This window comes from Cataglyphis hispanica, chromosome 5, assembly GCF_021464435.1.
Source record: "Cataglyphis hispanica isolate Lineage 1 chromosome 5, ULB_Chis1_1.0, whole genome shotgun sequence".
In the NCBI taxonomy this organism is placed as follows: domain Eukaryota; kingdom Metazoa; phylum Arthropoda; class Insecta; order Hymenoptera; family Formicidae; genus Cataglyphis; species Cataglyphis hispanica.
Window position 1 is genome coordinate 1,578,832 of NC_065958.1, and position 23,416 is coordinate 1,602,247.

Genomic DNA, 23,416 nt, shown 5'->3' on the forward strand with positions numbered 1-23,416 from the left:
ATTATCTTATTTCTATATATTAATGCATTAAACTATGATTCTCTAAAAGTTATTTTTCGTCACGTCAAAAAATGTCAATTATTTAAAAAATGTCACTTTTTAAATTTATTCATAAAAACTATATATACTATCAATAATAAAATAAAGAAAAAAATATATCGTATAAAATATGCCATTCTCTCTGAAAATACATTTTTGTATAATTCTCTCTATAGTTATTGAATATGATTTTACAATTCATATAAAAACATGATTTGTCTTCTTCGAATTGTTTACGATGCGAAGCGAGGCATCGCCCATTTTTTTCACTGACTGTCTGCCTCCTGGGATACCTTAAATAAACGCGCTTCTGTATTCTTTCTGTATTCTTTTTACGGGCTTTATTCGCGTCGCGAGGGTGTCAATGCCATCCGGGTGGTTTATAACGGCAAAATTGTGGTCATTCGTCGTCATGATTCTGGTCGTGATACGTGCCTCGCGATCGAAAGACACGGGACGGAAGGCGATATACACGCGAACATACGTGCGAGCGATGCGGACCAGTTATGGTCGGATGTAAGTACGCGATATAAGATGTCGTACGGGCAGTCGTAAACCTGACGGACACGAGAGCGGACATTTACCTTACTTTATTATCTGCTTTACTACTTTAATATAATAAAAGCCGAACCGCGCGCGCGGTGACGGACTCGTCGTCTTCGGAAATCTCGACCTTATCGGACAAAGATCTAAATTCCGACATGCCCCCGTTAAAGCCTTCCTTTGTTTCGCTTGATATCTCGCTTAATTCTTATCCTTTACACCATGAATATATTATACAAAGTGGTCTATCATACCACCGAAAATTACTTTAATGATAGGGATTAGCGGCCAGAAGATAAGGAGAATGACCGTTTCTATTCTGAAATATAAATTATTGTCAAAATATTCATAAGAACAAAGATTGAAATCTTTTAGTGAATTAAATTCTGTAAAAATAACATAAATAGATAAGAAAGTCTTATTTAGTCAGTTAATAAGATAATAGTTTTTTTTTTTTCATGAATCCGTATATCTTGCTTAAGACAGGAATATAAGTTAAATTACTTTAGACTTTATATCCTTTGCAAATTTCGATTCCGATACCGCGGATTCCGTAGAAATATCTACGTACAAGCTGACATTTCACGTCGAATGTCTTTGTCATAGGATGCGGTGACACGAGGTCGTAGTCAGTTAATTGCGGTATCCCACGGACGAAACGTGCTCTGGATCCTGCAAGGACAATACGGAACAAGCTCTATATATATATATATATATATATATATATATATATATATATATATATATATTCCTAGAGTCCCATTTTTAAAAATCGCGTATATCGTTCTTGATCTTCTAATCTCATTTTTATGAATGTAATGCTGTTTGCGAAATCCCAGAGCATAAAATAAAAAAATGACGTTTTGATAAATTTGAAATGCATGATGATATCTAGTATATATCAATAATATGTCATCCTATTAATATTATTATTAAAAATTAATGTTGTAAGCTTTATAAAAACTAAGATCATTGCGCGGTTTTTTTTATTTTACTTTATCACAAATTTCTTCTTTTACTTTCCATAACAATGCATAACAATGTTGTATAAGTTTTGTAAAATGTATATGTATCATGTTCATTAATTAAAATATCAACAGCTTGTTCCATTTCAATACTTGTTGCAAACATAACTATATGTCGTTGATGAATGATAATTCTATGATCGTATATTTACATGGTCATCATTTCGCACAATACGGAGAGTTTATTCTACGTTTCCGGCGATACATTTGACGTTTTACCCATTACACAACAAAATTATTCTCTTCCGACGATAAATTTGGCGTTTTCCTCCCCCCCCCCTTCTCCTCCTTCTCCCTTCCCCCGATTACACGACGAAATTATACAATGTACGACTTATATCTCTTAACACGCGAGGCTGATTCAATGCGAATTTCATATACGCGACCAAGTCGAGAAGAGAAGAAGGGTGTAAGAATGTAGGAGGGACACTTTCGCGAAAGGGCTCTCTCCCCCAACTATTTCTCTCTCTCTCTCTCTCTCTCTCACTTTTCTGCTTCTTTTTATTGTTTCCTTCCTTCCTTCCTTCCTTTCGCGATATGAAAACCAGACGGTGTATATTTCCTCTGGTTATTACATGCACATTCTATTATCTTGTATTCGTTTCTTCACTTTACCGCGGATCTCTTCTACTTCCCCCGCCAACCTCCTCTCCCCCAATATCCCGTGCCTATGCCATATTACATGGCGCGCATGCAAGTTTAACTTCTCCGCTCCATTCCTCCCCCTCCCCCCTCACCCCCTTGCTCGCCATCACTTTCTCCGTCCCCACCTCCTTCCATTTCTGCCGGTTTGAAATCCAAACTCCTGGAGATTGGTAGTGGAAGGCACCGTTCCTTGCCTATCCCACAGGGAAATACATAGCCGGGCTCAATTAATGCCCTCGGAATCGAAATCTTATTTCGTGCACTCGCATTCCGACTTCCGACGGATCTTTCACTATTCTCGCTCTTTCTCTTCTGTATATATATATATATATATATATATATATATATTTTTTTTTTCTTTCTCCATCTCATTCTCTTTTCTTCTCTTTCCGTGCTCGTACTAAAGACAATCACAAATGAATACGTAATACACGTCTCCGCGTCCAACGGCCGTGACAGAAAGAGTCAGCCCAGTTGGTTTCCCCGTGCTGCATTTTATTTTAGCGCACATACAAACATCTTACTTCTTTATTTAGCAAATATGTCTGCGCGAAAAAAAAGCTACAAAGTATGAAATCTCGATTATTCTACATATAACGCATTCCAGTGATGCATTCGATGAACGAAGATTCTACGCCAAAATCAATCACGAATCTATGCACTCACACGTGCAAAGATTGTAATGACATATTGATTATTATAAATATATTGATTAAAAAGAGATATGATATTTGTATAATTAAAATTATTGGTTATAATAATTCATAATAAAAATTTCTCCTCTTGTTCTCTCTGTAGCTCAAAGCGATATATTTTTTTATTTTTTATCATCATATCATCATTTATGTTTAACTTATATTAATTCCAAAATTCCTTTCTGTTAAAATAATATTTTCTTAGTTGATTATTATTATTATTATGATATTTCATGTGCGCAAATTTATACATATAATAACATAAGCATTATAATATATATAATAATATTAATAAAAAAGTTTCCTTCTCAAAAATGTTAGTCCACGATCATGTAGGCTAGTTTATCGGTATGTGTCCTAACAGAGAACTCCGATTCCCTGACCCAGTTAGAGCTCCGCACGTTCGAAAGTGGAAAAATATTGTGACACTTTGATCAATAAAGTTCAAGATATGATATACTGTAGGTGGGTAGATTTGATTGTTCTTTTTTCGCTGTTATTCGAAAATTTATAGATATAACGAATGAAGAAAGTGGAATATTGGACTTTTACATCATAAATATCGCTGGAAGAATTATGTCACGCGATTAAAGTCATTAGCAGACAAAAACAACGTCATCAATTATCTCGACCCATCAATATCGAGAATAGCCAGACGCTAAAATAAAATAAAACTCACACGTTCAAAGTGTTGGTCAAAGCATCGAAAGAAACTATGGTAATTCTGGAACGTAGCGCACGGAAACGGGAGTTAGCTTTGCAAAAGGACTTGGCAAAGTTACTCGCAAAGTACGAAGAAACGCTGCGACATTACAACGTCGAAACGGTTGGAAGCCCGCGTCACTGATACCGTGTACGCGAGCGATTCGCATAATGTCCGAGGTACTTGCCGGCCAAAGAGAACGCGAGAAGGTAGCGCCCTTTACCGCCGCTTACTTTGGAAGTCTTCGTAACCGTTCGTGCATAAATAAAGAATATCCTCAGTCGCCCACGACCGTTCCTATCGCGATCCCTTTCCATCTTCAACTTCACACTGCTTTCCCTCCTCTCTTTATTCCTCTTTATTCCTCCTCGACGCCTTAAACTCTCTCGGGTCTCAAGTTTCTACCCTCCGGACACCTCCTCGCCCCCGCTCTTAGAAACAATGAAGCTCCCAATCGCATTTGCTATTCTCCAGTTCCATCGTACGAGCCGAGCCCACATCCTACTCCTTACTTCACCTCCCCTAAGTTCACGAAAACGGTTCGCGCTCCCGAATCCTTTTACATTTTTATAAAGCAGCTTAATTCGCTGCCAGACGAAACGGCGTATTCGGCGCTCGCGCATAGAACCGTGTCGAGTGAAATGGGACAAGGAAATTGGGAAGGAATGAGGAAAGAGAGTCTTCTTGCGAATCTGTGACTTCGATAAGAGATTTCGCAGTACTGATGGTTTGCATCGTGTTGTCCTGCGCCGTCAACAATGCTGACAATGAGTAAATATAATAAAATACATAATTACGTAACAAGATTTAATATTTATTAAAAAATCACTATTAAATCTGTATATAATTCAATATAAAATCAACGTTAGAATCAATTTTAGCAGACAGTTTTGCCAGAATGTAATTAAAAAATAAAAATAAGTACAAAAATTATTTTATTTTCTGCTGCGAACTGTCGTATACTTTTTTATCAAATTTTTATCGAATCTCCAAATTCCTATATTTCTGTGAAATTTTGGATGGTTAAGCGTGAACTTCATCGCTGTCAGAAAGAGAAAAGCGCGAATAGCGTTCGTAATTTAAGAGAAGTGTGAACGTGGATATGATAAATCGTGGTCGATTAGATACGTTAGTTACATATGGCGATGCAAATTATCATTGGAGAATTATTTCATGGCAAAGAAATTATTATCGCTATTAAATCGGCGAACGAACATGTATTTTAGCTGACCCACTGTTAGGTATTCATTCGTGTCGCAGTGAGAATTATTGATACAATTATAGCTGTGAAATATTTTGCAAGATCCAACATACGGGATTTTTCGTTCAGAGAATCTGAAATTGGTCGTCAATCATATTTGCAATTTACAATTTTTCAATACTAAGCAGCTTTAATTCTGAGTTTTATATTATATTATTTTCTTTCGTATTAATTTAATATTTACTTGAAGCCGCCGAAGACACGAAAGACCTTTCTTATTTACTCGCATCTCTGAAATTTAGTCTGCCATTATTACATTCAATTTTCAATATCATCATAATTATAGCTTCGATGTGCTATCAGCGTTAGATAATTATATCCTTCAATATTAAACATCATCTACCTTTCGTCTCCTCGTGTAGTTCGCCGCGCCTGTACTAAAATGCTGATTAATATTAACCGCGTTACTCTCGCTGTTGTGATTAATACGACGTATCGATCGGCATTATCTCAGCACGTAATTAATTCGAGAGCGTACATGGGCTTACCGTAAGAGTTATTATAGTTAGAGAGACTCATGTGTCTAGGTCATTTCTGATCGATTCATCGTTTCTACACATTTTATGATCACGATAGTTATTACGATCGTCAAAAATTAAAATATATATTTTAAGAAGATATTATTAAAATTTCAAAAGCAATAAACGTTATTCCAATCCTCCATAAATCATCTTATACAAGACAATTATCATGAATTTAGCGCGCACGTGTATAAGGATTAATTTCTCTCGTACAAGAGATTATTTGATTTTTTAACAAAAAGTTGTTATTATTAATAAATCTTCTCATCTAAGCTAGTTCATCCAATATTAGGAGAGGAGGCAGGGGAAAAGAAACGTATGTCATTTTTGAAATTCAAATTTTTCCATACGTTATATGTATCCCTGATTACAGGAACCGTGAAAGTGCACCCGGTAGGTTCTTGGACCGACGGTTGCTGGCTTACGTCATCATGTCGGCTCGCAAGGGCGGCGGTAACGCGCCGCGCCGGTTCGGTTCGGCAGTCGCGGTTTTTGAAAGCCCTCTCGACGCAAAACAGACGGCGAGGTTGCACACGAGGTCCGGGCTATCCGCAACCGACAGCGCAGTAGAGACTGCGGTTACCAGACCGCAAGCTACTACCGCTCCAACAGTGGCGAGGGGATCGCCGGGGGAGGACCAGTGGCCGACAGGGGCCGGGGCGCGCACCGGCGATGCTGTAAACCCTCTAACGAGCTTACTTCCCCGTAATATCTGAAGCGTTTTAGTTCAACCCCGGAGCGCGCCAAAGATAAATTCGTTTACGATTAATTCCTGGCCCCGACGCGCCGCGGCTACGAATTTTTGGGATGTCGAGAGCGCGCATTTTCACAACGAATTTGTAAATCCCTGCTCCTTTTTCTACGCAGTCGTTTTTTTTTGCATTCCTATATTTGCATCTCTTCAATATATATTGTAATCCAATTGGGATTACGAATACGAATGTAAATATGCACTGTATTTTCGTTTGCCTAACATTTCTAGAAAATTAACAAAAGGCCATGTCGTGTCATGTAGAGATGCGTGAATTTTGAAACATTTAATAATCATGTGGTATATGGAAACTCGATTGTAACACAATAACGGATATCGGGCCCTTTAGAAATCAATAAATTCGAGAACAACTGATTTCGCTCCGATTCATTTAAACACTTTGATTTATATTCTCTTTCAGCAAAAAATTAATCGTGGAATATTTACGAGATGGTTTCACCTCTTCCCCATTTTTTCTCGCACGATATTCATCCGAGACTGCGTCAATTTGTCGAGCCTATCGAGCTACTCAGAGATGCGTGTGTTCGTGAGTGCGTAGGATATACAGAACCGACGAGCTCGCGACTTCTCGAAGGAAAAAAAAGAGCCCCTTCAGCCTCCGCATACTTACGTGTCTGTCGTTCTCGGTTGTAATAAAGGGGAAAAGGTGGCCGCGGGGTAGTGGAGGGTGCGAAACTGAAAGGGCGGAAGGAGAGCGAGGGGTGCGGGCCGAGGTTGCCGGGCAAGGAACGCAATCGAGCGGGATTAAACCTTCTCGATTGCTTCCAACTTCGCGCGAGTTTTCTCCCTTTTCCGCTTCCAACCCCCGACCCCTCCCTCCTCGCGCTTCGTTGCGGTGAAAAGACGGCCGACGATAGTGTGCGGGGTCGAGCCGATTCTAGTCGATTCCATCTATCCTCGATGCTCCTCGGGGTTAATTGGACATTTTTTATTGTCAATTTGTGATTGAGATCACCGGAGTCTTTGTCGCCTCAAGATGGGAATAACGGTGGGGAAGGTGGAGAAGAGAGTAGAAGCGATCCTGAAATGGCGCTTTGTCGGCAAGCTCGCATTAGGCCACTCTTTGTACCTTATCGAGGTACCACGAGTATAGTCAGTCGTCTTCAAAAAGCCGTTCTCAGCCGATTGTTCGGACAAAGTGCGAAACGAAATTTTCTACGATAGTATTGTTGATTAGGATAATTAATTTTTTGATTGATCCGTGGTGTATATAATATCCTAATAGCAACTCAGATAATCAATAAGAAAAAATTGCAATATATTTTTTAACAAGTACAAGTTGTAAAAAAATGTGAAATGTCAATCAACATAAAAATTAATAGATAAAAAAAATAAGAAAAGACTAAATCATCCTGTTTACATGTTTTTCGATCGTTTTTGAAGCTCGATACAAGCGTTCAAACAAAAATCGCGGCAAGCGAGACGAGACAGAGCATGTGTGCTTGAGGGACGAGGAAAAACGACGAGGGTGATGGGAGATAGAAGGGTCGAAGCGAGAGATGCACGAGTGCACGCGCTTTGCTACTTTCGACCGGCGCATCGCAAACAGACGGCAAGCACAAGACGAAAGATGAGCGATGAAAGGCGACGGACAGGACCTCCCCCCCCTTTCGTTAAATCGCGCACTGTGCCGCGAAAAAAGCTCTGAAATATTAAACGCGCAATTACCGAGCCTATTCAGGAAGATGTGCATCACGCGACGCGACACGCGCTCACGATGCATATATACGAAAGAGGAACGAAGAACGGACGGACAAAGGCAGGAGAAAGAGATGCTGGGACGCGTGCAGAGACAGGCTGCATTCCTTCTCTGTTGCCGCGTGTCGATTCAACGCGTTGATAAAAAGCGCGCCGAGTAGAGAGCTTTCGAGCCAGACATAGAACTTGCGAAAAAGCAACGCACAGCGTCGAGTTGTCAATCTCCCTCTCTCTCTCCCTCTCTCTATCTCTTCTCTCTCTCTCTCTCTCTCTCTCTCTCTCTCTCTCTCTCTCTCTCTCTCTCTCTCGCTGTCTGTGTCGAGTCGCGTCATTGTTTCCGCTTCTCGATTCACCGGAGCCCATTGCGAATCGTCATTAAAATCGGTGCTGTTAAGTATATTAGACTGCGCTGCTACGTCCATGTACCACGTGACGTCGAAGAATTCTTGAAAATTGCAACAACGTTTCGCTCACTCCTCAAATTGCTCTTTTGTTGGGAGATTTTAATTGCAATGTGCTATGTAATATACATGCATTTTACGCTAACGTCTTGATATCTATCAAATATTCATGCTTTCGTATAAAATTATTCTTTATATCTGTGCATAGAATAATGCATAAAGACAATGCACTCTCTCTCTTTTAGTAAAAAGTTTCTGTGTGTAATAATAATTATTAAATTTAAATTTTATTTTAATAATTTTTATTTTCTATCTATAAATGCAGAGTTTCACACATTTACAAAAAAAAAAAAAATAATCAAAATAATAATTATAAAATTAAATTATATCAGCAAAGAACTAAGAAAATATACAACTAGAACAGTTAGTATTCTATAATCTAAAGAAAGAGAAATTTAAAATTAAAAAATTGCATGATCGTAAAAAAAAATATCTTTTCTTCAAAGAGAAAAAAAAAAAAAATAGAAAATGAAGATTACAAAGTTCATTCATGACAAGATAAGAATCAAATTATGTAAAAATCTCTATTCTTTGTTTCGCAACTCAATCGGAAATCCAACTTCCATTGTGGAAATCAAATATCTATAGATTTCAAGATACGTCGTATTCCCTAGATTACGTAGTTTCTGGGAACACCCGTTATGTACATACGCGCGTATGCATACGCGCATAAGACAGAGGAGCGTGAGGTCGACGCGCATCACGTATAGCTGTACATTATGTAGCAGCCATTTCGGTGGCATCATGGCGTGGCCGTCGGAGTTTACGGGGTGCTCCATCACGCGGAGCTTAGCTTATCTCAATGCGACACAACATATCTGAGGCTTCCGTCTCCTGTCGGCGGGAAAACTACTGTCAACTGCGACAGGTGGTGGCTTCGCAGCGATTCGCGGTCAAAGTATACGCGGGCGTAGCTGGCCGCTCATTTTAGAAAGTTCCTTCGAAGATTAACTCGGCGATTTATCACGAAAGGAAGATAGGTATGTTGGTAGGTAGATTCGGAAGCGGCTGATCATTACCGTGGCTATCGCTGCCATTTTGCTTGACAGTTGTAGTAAAACAATGACTTATTTATCTAGGGAAGATATAAAAAAAAGCTAATACTAACTCTAATATTTTTTAATGCTAATATCCGAAAAAAATATTAGCGCTAGCCACACTAAATCGCAATGTTAAACAAATATTAATAATAAACATACTATGCACATACTATGACTATGCTATGAAAATTGCATCGTCAATAGCAGGGTTGGCAAAGTTACTTTATAAAACTCTTTACATAACTCGTTATCGCGTTACCGTTCTTTTTCTTAAAAAATATGTTTTTTTTTATTTTTTAAGAAAACATTCCTCGTTATCAATTTTATAAAGTAGCTCGTTACCGTTATCGCTACTCAAAAAGTAAGAAGTTGTTATAATTTTCGTTACTTTTTTTTTATATATTTTTATGTATGTAAATTTTAAGTACAATTTTTTTAAATACAAGATCAAATTAAACTACAAAATTTACACTAAATACTAAAAATATTTAAAATTATTTTACATTAAAATAACAAAAACAATATAATTTTGATAATGATATCGCTTGATAATGCTGCATTCCAGCACTCTTATCTTTGTATGAAAATTATACTAATAAGTTCATAGTAAATTCAAATAAATTCGAAAAAAGTAACTTAAATTTATTACTTGTTACTGAAAAAATAACATAATAAAGTTACTTTTTCTGTTAAAACAAAATTTCTAATGCCATTATCACACATATAGTTATCAAAAAAAAAAAAAAAATAATAATAATAATAATAATTGTAAACAGCATCATAAATAACGCGTTACTTGCCAATCCTGGTCAATAGTAATATTTTATATTTTTTTATTATAATATTTCATATTATATTTTAATAATGATTATATATTGTACATAAATACACTAATTAAGTATAATGATGTTATACAAATATACTCAAGAATATCATATAAAACATCAAAAAGATTTTTTTCGATATCCCGAATGTGATTGTGAAGTGCCGTACTTTTTCTAGCAACATCTCCCCGGCAATCGTAAACGCCCTCAAATAGCGCGAACAATCCCTGCACGAGGGACGCCTCGGACGGATCTTCGGGGACGAGGAAACGAGGAACGACATTGCACGGGGAATAAAGAGACGCCACTTACGCCGCGCAAACATACCACCTCCGGTCGTCCCCTTTTTCTGTGTTTCTCATCCGTATAGCCGGAAGACTCGTGAGCGAGGAGGGAAAATAAGCGCGTCAAATCGACGGAAGGAGAGAACTCCGACGGACGGGAGAGTTGCGTGGGAGGACGGGGGAGAGCTCCTCGGGGTCGAGCTGTGTCCACAAGTGTGACGCGGCGAACAGGGTCGTCGTAGAGTACACAGCCGCCATAACCAACGAGTCGTCGCGCTGAATGATCCGGGCGCGTATAAAATGCATGGGATTTCGCTCTAATGCCGACCGTGGAGTTTGCCCGGCAGCGTATTTAGCCTCTCCTCCCCCTCCCACCCACCCATCCCTCTTACCACCCTCCCCCTCCCGCCCGGCAGATGTATGTAACAGGTCCCTTTTGAGCCGAACCGGCGCGCGGGACGAGACGGAGCCAGGGATCGGCCAAAGGATGTGCACAACACATCCGTAATCCTTGCTCCGGTCGGAATTACGAATAGGCCTCGTGGGAGAGCGATAACGTAGGTAGATCCTTAACGCTCAACCCCGATGGTTTTTATATCATTTTTACGTATGACGCGTTCATGGGACGAATCGCTAAACTTTAAGCGAAAATAATGCTCGCGATTATCGCCTCTCGTTTCTTTCAAAGCATCATTCAAGTTTTTTTTTTTTTTGATGCGCCGATTATTTGAACTTGAATCAATCTCTCATCTTCCCTTTCACTATATTCCGAAGATTCCGTTCCTTTTTGTTAGCATTCCGTGTTTCTTCATTCATCTTTTCATCATCTCAAACTGATTAAGTTTTCTCGACTGAGCCTTTGTAAAATAGTTATTATACAATCTACATGGAAATTGTAATGATTGCAGAAATGTAACAAAGAATTTTCTTTGCAGTTAACGTTAAATTGAAAATGATATTACTCTAGTAAAATTAACTTCGTGAGAAAAAGTATAAGGAAAAAAGTATTAGAATTATCTCGAGAAAGTAACATAAGCTTTAATTTAAATATTCATGAAATTTCCATGGGTTGTGCTGATTACTATATTATATGCTAAATGTATTTTTTTACATCCTTTTTCATATTATGTCGCATAGTTAAATTTTAACTAGTTAAACTTATAGCTATAAAAAAGTCGCTTAAATATTATTTCAACAAATCTTCACTGTCTAAAGTTAAATTAAAATTAAAAATTATTCATAGTAAAACTTCATTCCAATATAAGCATTCTTGCTCTATCCTCCCAAACTACTAACTATTATCTTATTATCCTTATATTGTAATATAATTGAACAGTTGTCGATAATTAAGAAAGAAGGATATAATTTTGCAGAGAGTGAATCCCAAAAACTCCAAATTACATTGGCGTGCTCGCCCGAAAATAAGGTAAAAAATAGCACGGAGGACTTGTCGCCGAGGGCTCCGCGAGAGACAAAGTCAAACAAATCATATAAGATAACATTAAGGCGCGGTGGCAGCGGCGAAGAATGTCGCGTGATCGGGGGCTGCTGGATATCGACGATATATTTGGCGCCCCGCTTGAGTCGAGTAGGTAGATATCTCTCACACGACGGAGAGGAAACAAAACGAGTTCTCGTGAAAGGCGGAGTAACGGGACGGCGCTGCGAGGGCACATAGGTAGAGACGTTGCTGTGGTGGACGAAGAGAGCCGGAGGACATGAGAGAGAGAGAGAGAGAGAGAGAGAGACGGGCGAAGGGAAGCTTGAACACCCTGGGGAGCCGACAGCTCGTTACGCGAGACATGGTGCAACTATCCCAGCTCTCACCCTCTCTTCCTGGGTTTTCCCTTCCCTCCGCCAATCTCCCTTTTTCTCGCTCTCTTTTTTTCCCTCTGACCCGTCCCATCTCCCTTGCCGCATCCTCTCTCTTTTTCTCGCGCGTCATTCAAAGATACATCTTTTCTCGCTTTCTCCTGTCCCTTCCTCCCCCTTTTTTTTCTCTTTTCGCATCTTTATTTTCTCTATCTTCCGCGCGCCTTTCGAGCTTGCGCGGCGCGGTTGGAGTAATATCCTCCCGCTGTATAACGTCTGTGTATCTTGCGTGTACGTATTACTACTGTGTACTACTCAGTAACAAGTGGGTATTATACCGGGGTTGGCGATGCCATTATCGTCCAGGCAGCCGTCCGTTCCGACTAAGGGGAGACCGCGCGCCATCGATGGCTAGCAAGGTTTATGCGTCGCGCTAGTTCCGTCTCGTATCCCTCGTTTCGCCATAGTTTTCCAGATCGTGGTTACGACGCGAGTTATCGCGTCGTACTATTGCCAAACAGCGGCTTTTCTATCCTAACTAAATTACGCAAAAGTGCCCCTTCGCGGTCAGATGCACTCACGATGCTGATATATTTATCAATGAAATGAAATACACAATTAAACAGACTCCAAGACTTGTATTTAAAAAAAAATATATTTTTAACTATTCGATTATACACACACAGACTGTTTAGAAACTTTGTCACTATGTGACAAATTTCCTTATATTTTCAGAATAAATACAATACTTGAGAAAAAATGTATAATTTTACCGATATTTTTTCAGAAATCAGAGAGCGATATTTACATCATTTAAACAATAAATATCTTTTTTTGGATAGATCGTTAAAGATGAGTATACTCTTTAATTAAAAATGGATCTCTAGTTACTGCGAGTATTCATTTCTTCGACTACAAAACTTCCCGACAATTATCTGAAGTACGTCTTGCATTTTCCTCGAAAAGTGGATAAAAATCTTTGCCGTAGCCTTTTTTTCGCGCATTCGCCGCAAAGGGACGGTATAAAGCGAGAAAGAGAGAGAGCTCGGTAATGACTGTCGCTACTTTTCCGCCGTGTCGGAAGCGCATTGCGCCATTTCCGTTAGACCGGAAGTGCGGTAACAAAGCGCTTCCGGCGTGCGGTCTCAAGAAGGTTGTTACGACGAGCGCGGGAGCACCCGGTGACATTTCAATGAACTTTGCGGCGGGTACGGTTCTCTTCCTAAAGTTCAGCGGGTCTAACGGGTGCGTTTCGGGTGTTGACGAACCAGCGTTATTAATTTATGTTCCATTGTGTGTCCTCGCGAGCGAGCGATATTATTAATTTGACTCTCGCAGCCATCGAAACAGAATCGCGTCGTGTGCAGTCAAGCAAAATAATGGACCATTCTTATATCGCATCATCATAAAAAAGACATTGGAAGTTAGTCGAATAGGTTCGTTATCGCGCCATGCGTTGCGTCTTATTCTATTACAGATCATCTCATCTTTATTTTAGATTTTATATAGAATAATAAACACACATGTTCCATTCTGTCCCTTTTACACAGATATAAAAAAATATGCGTACACGACATCAATACAATCTGAGGATGTAAAATGACCCATATTTTTTCCATTTGCGGCAAGTATTGCAAATCGAGCGAAAGGATTTCCTGATATTGTTTCTGATCTCAAAGCGTGCATTGTACACAACTTATTCAAACCTTTGCAGTACGAAGGCGCGAAATAAAAGTGGGGCCGGCGAGAAGCCGACGCGCGTTATTTTATGAAAATTACATTTCCCACGTTTCATATCCGTTTGCCAAAACGGTAGACTCGTGTATGTTACATATATTACATGCATCGCACCGGTTGTGTTATTTCGAACACCATGTATTCGCGCATTAGTTTGCGAGACGGCTTGCGATATAAATTTCGTATTCCTGAGTTTTCCAGAAATTCCCATTATAGAGTCGTCAAATTAAATCATATTGTGCAATACGAGATTTAATTATTTGATCAATACTAATAAATATTTGATGTGCATTTTATTATTTTGTTAAATATTAAAACATTCTGTAACGTCTTGTTTGGGTTTGGTGAAAAGTTATCTCCATGTCTTATATTTATTTGAAGAATATTTTATCTCTCACAGCTAAAGTTCTAAAGTCGAGATTCGAAATTTTGGCACTGCGAAATATTCTGCGTTTGTGATAGATGAGGTTTAGTCGGAACTTCCAAACACAAGATTGTCATATGCAACATAAAAGTGACATTTGTTCCGATTTCAAGTCTACGGGCCAAAAGGAGTGTTCTATTTCTCTCGTGATTCGAAAAATTTATTTTTCTCGACAAATGTTTCATTCACTTTCAGGTCGCCTGACACTTTCCGATTGGCGAGACGCGTGATTATCGGCGGCACTCGCTGGGGTCGTGATTTCGGCCACACGCGCGTCGTAAATTATGTCCCTTCGGATTCTGCCATCGAAATAAAAGGCTGGAAGGGTGCGAGCGAGCGAGGGGTCGAGCTGGAAAGAGGGATGGCCGCGCGCGCACGCGCGTCGTAAAAACGTAAAAACATGCGACGATGGACAAAGGTAGGAGAATAGCCGCGGCAGAAAAAAAAGAGCGGCTCGCATCGGGAGAGGAGGGGAAAGAGTACAATTAAAATTAGCGCAATTCAGTCATTCACTCGCCGGTAATTCGCGTCCGTGGCATTTATATTATTAAGTCGCGCAAATTTCTCTCGCCACTTTACCGTTGGCGCGCACTTCTCTGTATGCGTGCACTCAATGTACAATTCCCCTCTATCTCGCTCGCTCTATCGGCTACTATATTTCTCTCGTCTCGCTTTACATAGTTTCGTTCGCGCGTTTCCTCGACGCGACCGAACGTCGCTTCGTTGCCGCGATTATCTAGCCAACAAGGAAGTAATTCCGGGTTTCGAAATGAATTACGTTTAATTGCTCTTATTGCGTAGAGAGACGGCTTTATTATTCCCTCTTCAATCACGCCCTTCGAACGCGCCATCATTCGACTTTTTAAACTCGTACCTTCCCGGTTGCCTCTCTCACCCCTTTGCCACTGTTATACTGCTACTGCCATCGTCGCTTTTCAACATCCGTGCTTTTTCTACGCACGGCAAAAATAGCCGAGTTCCAAATGAACCTAGTGGCGAGCCCGAGTAATTCTCGTTAACCCACTATTTTACTCTACCACGCCGTTGGGGACTGGTATGATAAACGTCAGCGTTCGCAAATGGGCGAAACCATTTCGATTTCTCGCGTTAGAATTGCTTCCGATAAAGTTTGCATCCGTAATGGCAATCTTTAGCACTTTGGCGTTTACGAGATTAAACTATCGATAGTATCAGAGATGATACTTTGACATTTAGCTGTATGCTCTCTTTAATTACTTTTGATGCTATTATACATATATTATTTTGGTGATATTTTTAATAATATGTAATTTCTACTCTCTCTCTCTCTCTCTCTCTCTCATAATATATTCGTTTTTAATTTTTGTAAGTGCAATTGAATATTAAATCGCAAACACGATGAATAAAGAGAGAGGCTCGAGTTAATAACGACATATAACTTGAAATATTGATATAATAAATTTTCTTACCTTTGGATGTGTTCTCCTAGGAAATGCTACCTTTGGGTCGATCTGAAACAGAGAAAAAGCAAAGAAATTAAATAAAATATCTAAAATTTAATTAATACATAAAAAAATGCTTAATATTATAGAATAAATAAAAATTTGCGTTTAGCAACTTATTTAAATTTCTCAATAATAAATCTCAAACAAGCTGCCTCATAATCCTAGAGTTTCCCTACAGCGATATAATCTGGAAAAGAACATTACGCGCCACATGCGAATTCAAACTCGGGGGGACAAATCTTATTCGCCTGCGAGTTTGCGAGGGCAAAGAGAAGAAACAAATATGAAAATACGTATTATGCGCGAGCGCAGTGGGAAAACGCGGAGAAAAGGGAGGAAACAAGAATGAACGAACGTACAAAAGGGGAAGCTCTCTCGCCGGACTGTTTTCCCAGTTGAAATCCCCATTACAATTAATTACATAGTAATAAAGAGTAGATGCTCTCGAGAACTCCGAGTCGACTAAACCGAACTCTGGGTTACCTCCGCCGCCGCCGCCGCCGCCTCTTTTCACTTCGCGGACCATCCCGTGGGAGATGAAACACACCGACTAAATCAAACGTATAAGCGCGCCTTATGTTCCGCGCTCCACTAAAAAAGCGAAGCTTGGGGAAATTGCCCTATATGCCACAAAACCAAGGAACTTCCGACGCGACAGCCACGTAAATTTGTGACGCGGCGAACCGACTCACTCTTTTTCTTTGCCAGTTCTTTCACAAAAATCGTTTTCCGTCATTAAAAATTTGCAGAAGAATATATTTATGGATTATATAATAAAATGTATATTCAATAGTGGATTAAGAGATACTTGAAAATTTAGCAAAACATTGAAATTTGGCATTTAAAAATTTTTGCATACTTTCAGATAAGCAATTCGAGCGCGATAATCTCTATTTTCAAAATACTATAACAGTAAATTTTGCAAAGATGAAAAGTTTAAAAAATTTACAAGTACAAGTAGAATATTTTCAATGCGTTTATATATACATATATAAATATTGACCTTTTAAAAAATAAAGAGAATAGATTTGTTTATAATAATATTTCATAGTATATAATTTAAAAGGATATATATTTTTTAATAGCATATATATTTAGTATAGTATTTTTGAGAGATAGCGCGTAAATTGTGTTGCAAAATTCGGTTAAAACTTTCTTATACGAAATGATATTTTCGCGAATGTATGGCAATCTACGCTCAATTCCCGCATCGACCGCAAAACGATGTGAGTAGCTTCTATGTCACAGATTCAAATTCAAAGCCGTTATTCCTCGCCAATATCCATATAGTGTATTTCCGAACGCTTTGGCCAAATCCCGAAGACCTAATCTCGAATTCCCCAACTGGTTGCCGATTTTGATCAATGAATAGAGCTATGTTGATTAGTCTTGCTTTTGTATTGCATGATTTCAGTATTACGTGACTACATTTCGATTACTCTTCACATACGTTATTACATTTTCCTTTTCACCATACAAATCATTTTGATTATCAATGGTTTTATCTCAATCCTTTTAATTTACTATATATGTATATGTTGTATGATCAATATCTATGAAACAATTTTTTCCACTATCAATTTATTATAAAACAAATAAATCTAAAAATTCTTGTAAAGCAAAATCATCATATCAGTTCCAAGAAAGAATTTTTATCAGAATATCGATTAATATAAATTATATTAACGACAAAGATTTTTTATTAAGAATGAGTGAATCTATTACAAAATCTACAATTTAAACTTAATTATGTGCGCGCGCGAGAATTATTAAATAAAAGTATAAGTTTAATTACTTATGTATATGAAGTAAATAGAAACGATATTATAAATTAGTTTGTCAAAGTTACACATTATTGTAAGTCATCCTGTATATTAGACTTATATACCGTGAGATAAATAATAACATCATGAACATTAAGCTCGTGGAAAAATCCACAAGAGTATTTATTGTTAACACTAGCATTTACTGAAAATATCACCCTATTATAATTTAAACATCATGAAGGGATCAGTCGATCAGTTCATCAGTTGTTCTAATGCTAAATGAAACAACATCTGCATTCTCGGCGCGCATTCAGTGCTAAACGTGACTACCCAGTTTCTGAGTTTCGCTATGTCATATTACCACCGTTCTGCTAACTATTGCAAATCATAACGATAATTCTTTACAAACTATAACATATATTTATGACAGAAAATAGAGTGTCTTAGTAAATGCATATCGCAACACTATGAAAAAGATTAAGATAAATTACTGCTGGAAAGGAAAGGAAGGAAGGGAGGATTTTAACTTATCTATACATTATTAACGCAAATAGGTTTCTACTCTCTTATCTAAGATTTACCTACTCTACTGCCTGAGATTTTATTTTCCGGAAAGATAAATTGAAATTATACGCTACGATAACATTATGAATATCCTCGAAATGGCGCTGTCGCTGCCGTTTCACAAATTATAAAATCCCGATTTTCTCATTTGCCTCACTTGGCGCACTTTCGCGATCTCGAATTATTTTATATCAGGTGGATGCGAGGCTTCGAGCGAACGCTTGTATAATTAGCTTTGAGAGCGTCATCGGAGCGCCACTTAAAAAAGAAAGTAGAAAGAGAGAAAACAAAAGAGAATGTATTCTCGTGCGCAAACCGAGAAGGGGGCGAGTTTTACTACTCCCAAGCTTTCTCGTAACAGAGAGCGACCGGCACCCCGGGCGATGGAAGCCACGAACGTGGTAATGACAAGCAAGAGAACCTCCTCCTCCCCCCTCCTCCACCCCATCGCCCGCCGTCACCGTCATCATCCACCCCGACGACGCGGTTTTCTCTATCTCTCTCTCTCTCTCTCTCCTCCCCCGATCTCGGGAACCATTCCCGTTTGCATAATCCCCTACGGCGAAGTTCACACCGGTCGCTCGCACGCTCCCGGACGAGTAGCGTCTCGACATCGTCAACCATGATGACGACGACGACGACGACGAGAAAGTCTTCCCTTCGTTCTTTCGCTTCGGTAATACCTCTTCTTCTGATCTCGCCTGCCGATACGACGAAAAGGTAGGGCGGGGATGAAGGAAGAGTACGTTTCAAACTTCGCTACTGCACCCGCAGGAGCTATTTGCAACGGATTTCGCTGTACATGTCGTACGTCGGATACGAAGTTGCATGCTATAACTATGATACGGGTATATACATATATATATATATATATATATATATATATATATATATATATATATATATATACTGAGAAACTGGAACAACCAATGATACTTCTAGTTTATAGACGCGAGGATAAACAAAATGGAAAAAATTTGGATGCTATTAGTCATATTCTAAAGACATATTCTCTTGCAAAATTAAATTAAAAAAATAATTAATATATTTATATTTTTCAGATACTATCCTACCTTTTATCCTTATACCTATATAGCTCTAATATTTCATTCGATTGTTTTAGTTTGATAGCAATTCCCATTTTAGTAATACTCGTAATCAATATATGCTACTAGAATTCGAACTTTTAATTCAGGATTCTCCCTGAGATTTAAATTGTATCGTATAGTGTGATAAATATCAAGAAGACGATGCTATCTGTCGTCATCACTTTTGTCTATCTGATGCAATAAACGTTTGTCAACGAGACACAATTCGCGGCCGTGCGATCGATCAACGTGAGAGCATTCATTTGATTCGCCTCATCGAACGATAGTTTTGCGGGGGACAGAGCAGAGAGTTGGTAACGAGGAGATGGAAAGAATGAATCCCGTAGAGAGAAAAGATAGACGAAAGAGAATGTAGGCGCGTGAAGACCGGGAGGAAAGAAGGAGAACATTATCGGGAACGGAGAGAGTAGCATTACCGAGAAAAATCGAGAGGCTCGAAGCCATTTTCGCAAACATAACCCAGTTACCCGATATCTCGCGAAATGATCGGCCGCCAACCGTCGTCGTCGTCGTCGTCGTTGTCGTCGACGACGATAGAAATTCAATCTGGTTGGCACGCCTGGAAATTGGAAGAGCCACCTACCCTTGAATGCTTCTACCCTGAAGGGGCGCGGTAGAAAGGAGAGCCTCGAGTCGGATCGGGAGCATTTGGAAAAGTAATTCACGACGCCATTCTTCGCAAACCCTCCGCACCTCTCTCCCTCTTCCGCTGCGTGCCCCGTCGCTACCACCATCGCGACCGTAAGCGGTCTCCCTCCGAAACCTCAATTCTCTCCTCTCTTACGGATCCTCTCTCTCTCTCTCTCTCTCTCTCGTTGCTTCTCCCACGGCGAACTGCATCCGCGGATAACGCGAACGAGAAATTTCACAGGCGAACTCGCGCTAATTCTGTAGGAATTCGAATGCTGGTTAAACTGTTATACGAAGTATGTGGCGGCGCGTTCGTACCAAAGACGGAAGAGACATGGAAATAGCCGGGAAGGCCGTATAACGTTAAAGTTTCTATTATAACGTCGAGGGAACAAACGATTTGCGGCTCGAATTACGACGGCCGAATTCCAAAGCTGCGTACACGTGAGTCATTCGTCATTAGAGCGACGAAATTTATTTTTAAAAATAATCTTGAATCCGTCAATATTGATACCAAAACATTTACATTGTCGAAGAGCGATACCATTATTCCATATGTTCTATTTTTCTAATATCTTCAGAATTCTCTCTTGTTTTGATTATTTTAAGGAAATGAAAAATAGCGCAAATTTTTTAGCATAATAGAAACAAGCAATGATTTCAAGAAATGGATCAATTTTTTCTATTCTTTCAATTTCTTTTTTTCAAATTTGCCAATTGTCAAATGCTTTTACAAAGCTGAAATACTGTATAGCAGGTCTATTCAACCTTTATTAAAGTGTGATCGACTTTTATGACTGACAGATACACATCCATCGATCATCGCATTTCCTATTTTTTAGATTTAGAAGACGGAGAGCTCATTACAGAGAAAACAAATAATTATTTATGTTGTACAAATTATTGATATTATACTATACAGTTTATTTCTTTTAAATTTACAAAAATATTTTTTAAATTCCTGTTCAATATGATGGCTATGTTTGCACTTCCATTACATCCATTAAAAGTTGAAAATTTGGTGAATAATATGTAAGAATTAGTCTCTCTCTCTCTCTCTCTCTCATTGAATTTTCACATGCTTATTTATCCAGCAGTTTTGAAAGGTTTTAGTCAGTGTTTAAATAAAAAAAGACCGCTTCACACAAATATATAGAAGCAAAACAGGAGCATTTTAGTGCATGTTCTTAAGCTAAGAATCATGCCCGTATTCGACTAAGAATCATTTGGCGATCGGCGAGTTGTACAGGCCTATATAGCCTATTTATTCGGGTTTCTATTTCGACAGAACGGTTTTCCGTCGGCTCGTTAACTATTTAAACAAAGAGAGTGCTTATAATTTATTTCTATCCCGAGTAGTCTCCGTTCGGACAACATCGAACTCGCGTAGCGAGGCGGCGATAGAGGCGGCGGGAATTCATCGACGATGTCATATTTGGCGATGTGGGGATTTGGAAACGAGAGAATTATTATTAAATTTCAGACACTGTCGATTCGTTTCCATCCCCAACCTCAATGGTACGGGGTATAGCGTTTGCCCGTCTCAAATATTCGGTTAATTCGCTCGGCAAATTAAAGGCAAATACGCGACTACGATTTTGCAACTGATCATTTCTGCCGTGCCGAACGGTCGGTCCTTTTTTCCTCCCTTTCCTCCCCATTATTTTGTCGTCGACGTCATCGTTTCCGTGTAAAAACGGAGACATTACTTAAGAGTTAGAAAAGAAATACTTAATTCCTTTTAGATTTATCAATCTGCAGAAATGTTTATTAAAAGAGAATTATTTTTGCAATTCCAATAAGATTTCTAATTTACTTTTAGTGAAAATTAATGCCAACTTTTTCTTAGAAGACAGTTTCAAGACAATCACCTTCATTTATACTCGTATTTTGACAAAAATCTGTTAATTTATAAAAATTATATGAAAAATGTACATATAATTCCGCTTTACTTATGTTAGTTTATTTTACTTTGCCGAACTTTAATCTATCTAGGCGCTCTTGTCAGTAATGTCGTGGATATTCGTCTCGTGTAATTCAGGTCTCTGAGTGAAATACTGCCTTTGTCATTCGTGAGCTTTTTTTCTAGTTTTACGATGACGGAATATCATTGTTTCATTTCTCGTGCATCTTATCCTCGCCTAGTTTTATACATCCGCTATTATATCGATGAAAAAAAAAAAAATTCTCTGCGAGTAATTATACAGATGTGTCATCCTTAATGTCAGATTTGTATTTAAATAATTGTATTTAAATTAACAAGTACCCGATAAAATAACAAACATTAAATTTTCATTATTTTTTATATTATATTAATTTTTATATTATTTTATATTATTGAAACATAATTTAATTTTTTTCTTTAAGTATTCTTCGTGTATTTAAAAAATTTTCAATGCCTAGAGTTTGAAGTATTTTAAACGTGTTAGTTTTGCTATTGTTAGAAGTTTTATGTATATATATATATATATATAAAACTGTGCACGTCATATAAAACATGGCAAACTAAATAAATAAAGGAAGAAATTCACAGCGACGACTATTATTCTATTCGCACAAATGCGGATTGCAAAGTGCGGGTAAGTACAACTGCAAGCACAACTATATACTATCGGGCGGTCAGTTATTACGCGGGACTGAGAGCGATTGCTTTTAATATTCGCGCCAGCTGCGTACCAAGAGACCATTCTGCGTCTTGTTCACGGTTCCACCGCGACTGCCGTCAAGATGTATAGGTCGATAAAAATGGACTCCCGTTTCGATTCGGCGCACATTATTTTTCCCGCGCAACGAATATGTCGTTATTGCAAAATCGATCGATATTGCAAAGGTGTCGAAGCGACACCTCGGATAATTTCTATGAAAATTCGACAGATTCATCATAAAAGAGGCTCGCTCAAGCTGTTCCATTTAAAATATTTAACAAAATATCACATTAAAAAGAGCTGATAAACAAAAATTAATTCAAATACGTTGCCGCTCCATAATCAGAAAAAAATAAATTTATGCTACTACTGACTTTATTCTGTACTGATCAGGCGGCTGAGCTATACCGAGTTAAGCTTGCTTTTTATTACTCTAAAAAAAGAAAACCTGAAAAACTCACCGAGTTTGTCATTCGAACAATGCAATTCATCCAGAATGCATGAACTAATGTTTTGCCTTTTTGAAAATAAAATATTCTACTTTAAATATCGAATATACAGATAACTTATTTCACAAACTCTCTCAGACGGCGGATGCTTGTTTCGTTTCTAGAGCATCGAGCTCACGGTTCTTCAGATTTTTAATAATAACGCTTGTCAGAAGTCTCTTCGACAGCGTCACCGACATTCGGCGCCAGCCAATATCATGGTATGATGTATCCTTTTAACGGTTG

At 38.5% G+C, this 23,416-nt stretch overlaps 1 protein-coding gene across 2 annotated transcripts in view; it reads right to left on the reverse strand.

Annotated features, from left to right (window-relative positions):
• LOC126849779 (RNA-binding protein Musashi homolog Rbp6) overlaps nt 1-23,416 on the reverse strand; it is a 590,853-nt gene that overhangs the window by 205,202 nt on the left and 362,235 nt on the right. For both annotated transcript variants that reach the window (XM_050592007.1, XM_050592006.1), the window contains exon 5: nt 15,933-15,974. In XM_050592007.1, coding sequence (XP_050447964.1) covers nt 15,933-15,974 — 42 coding nt within the window. The remainder of the gene's footprint in view (nt 1-15,932; nt 15,975-23,416) is intronic.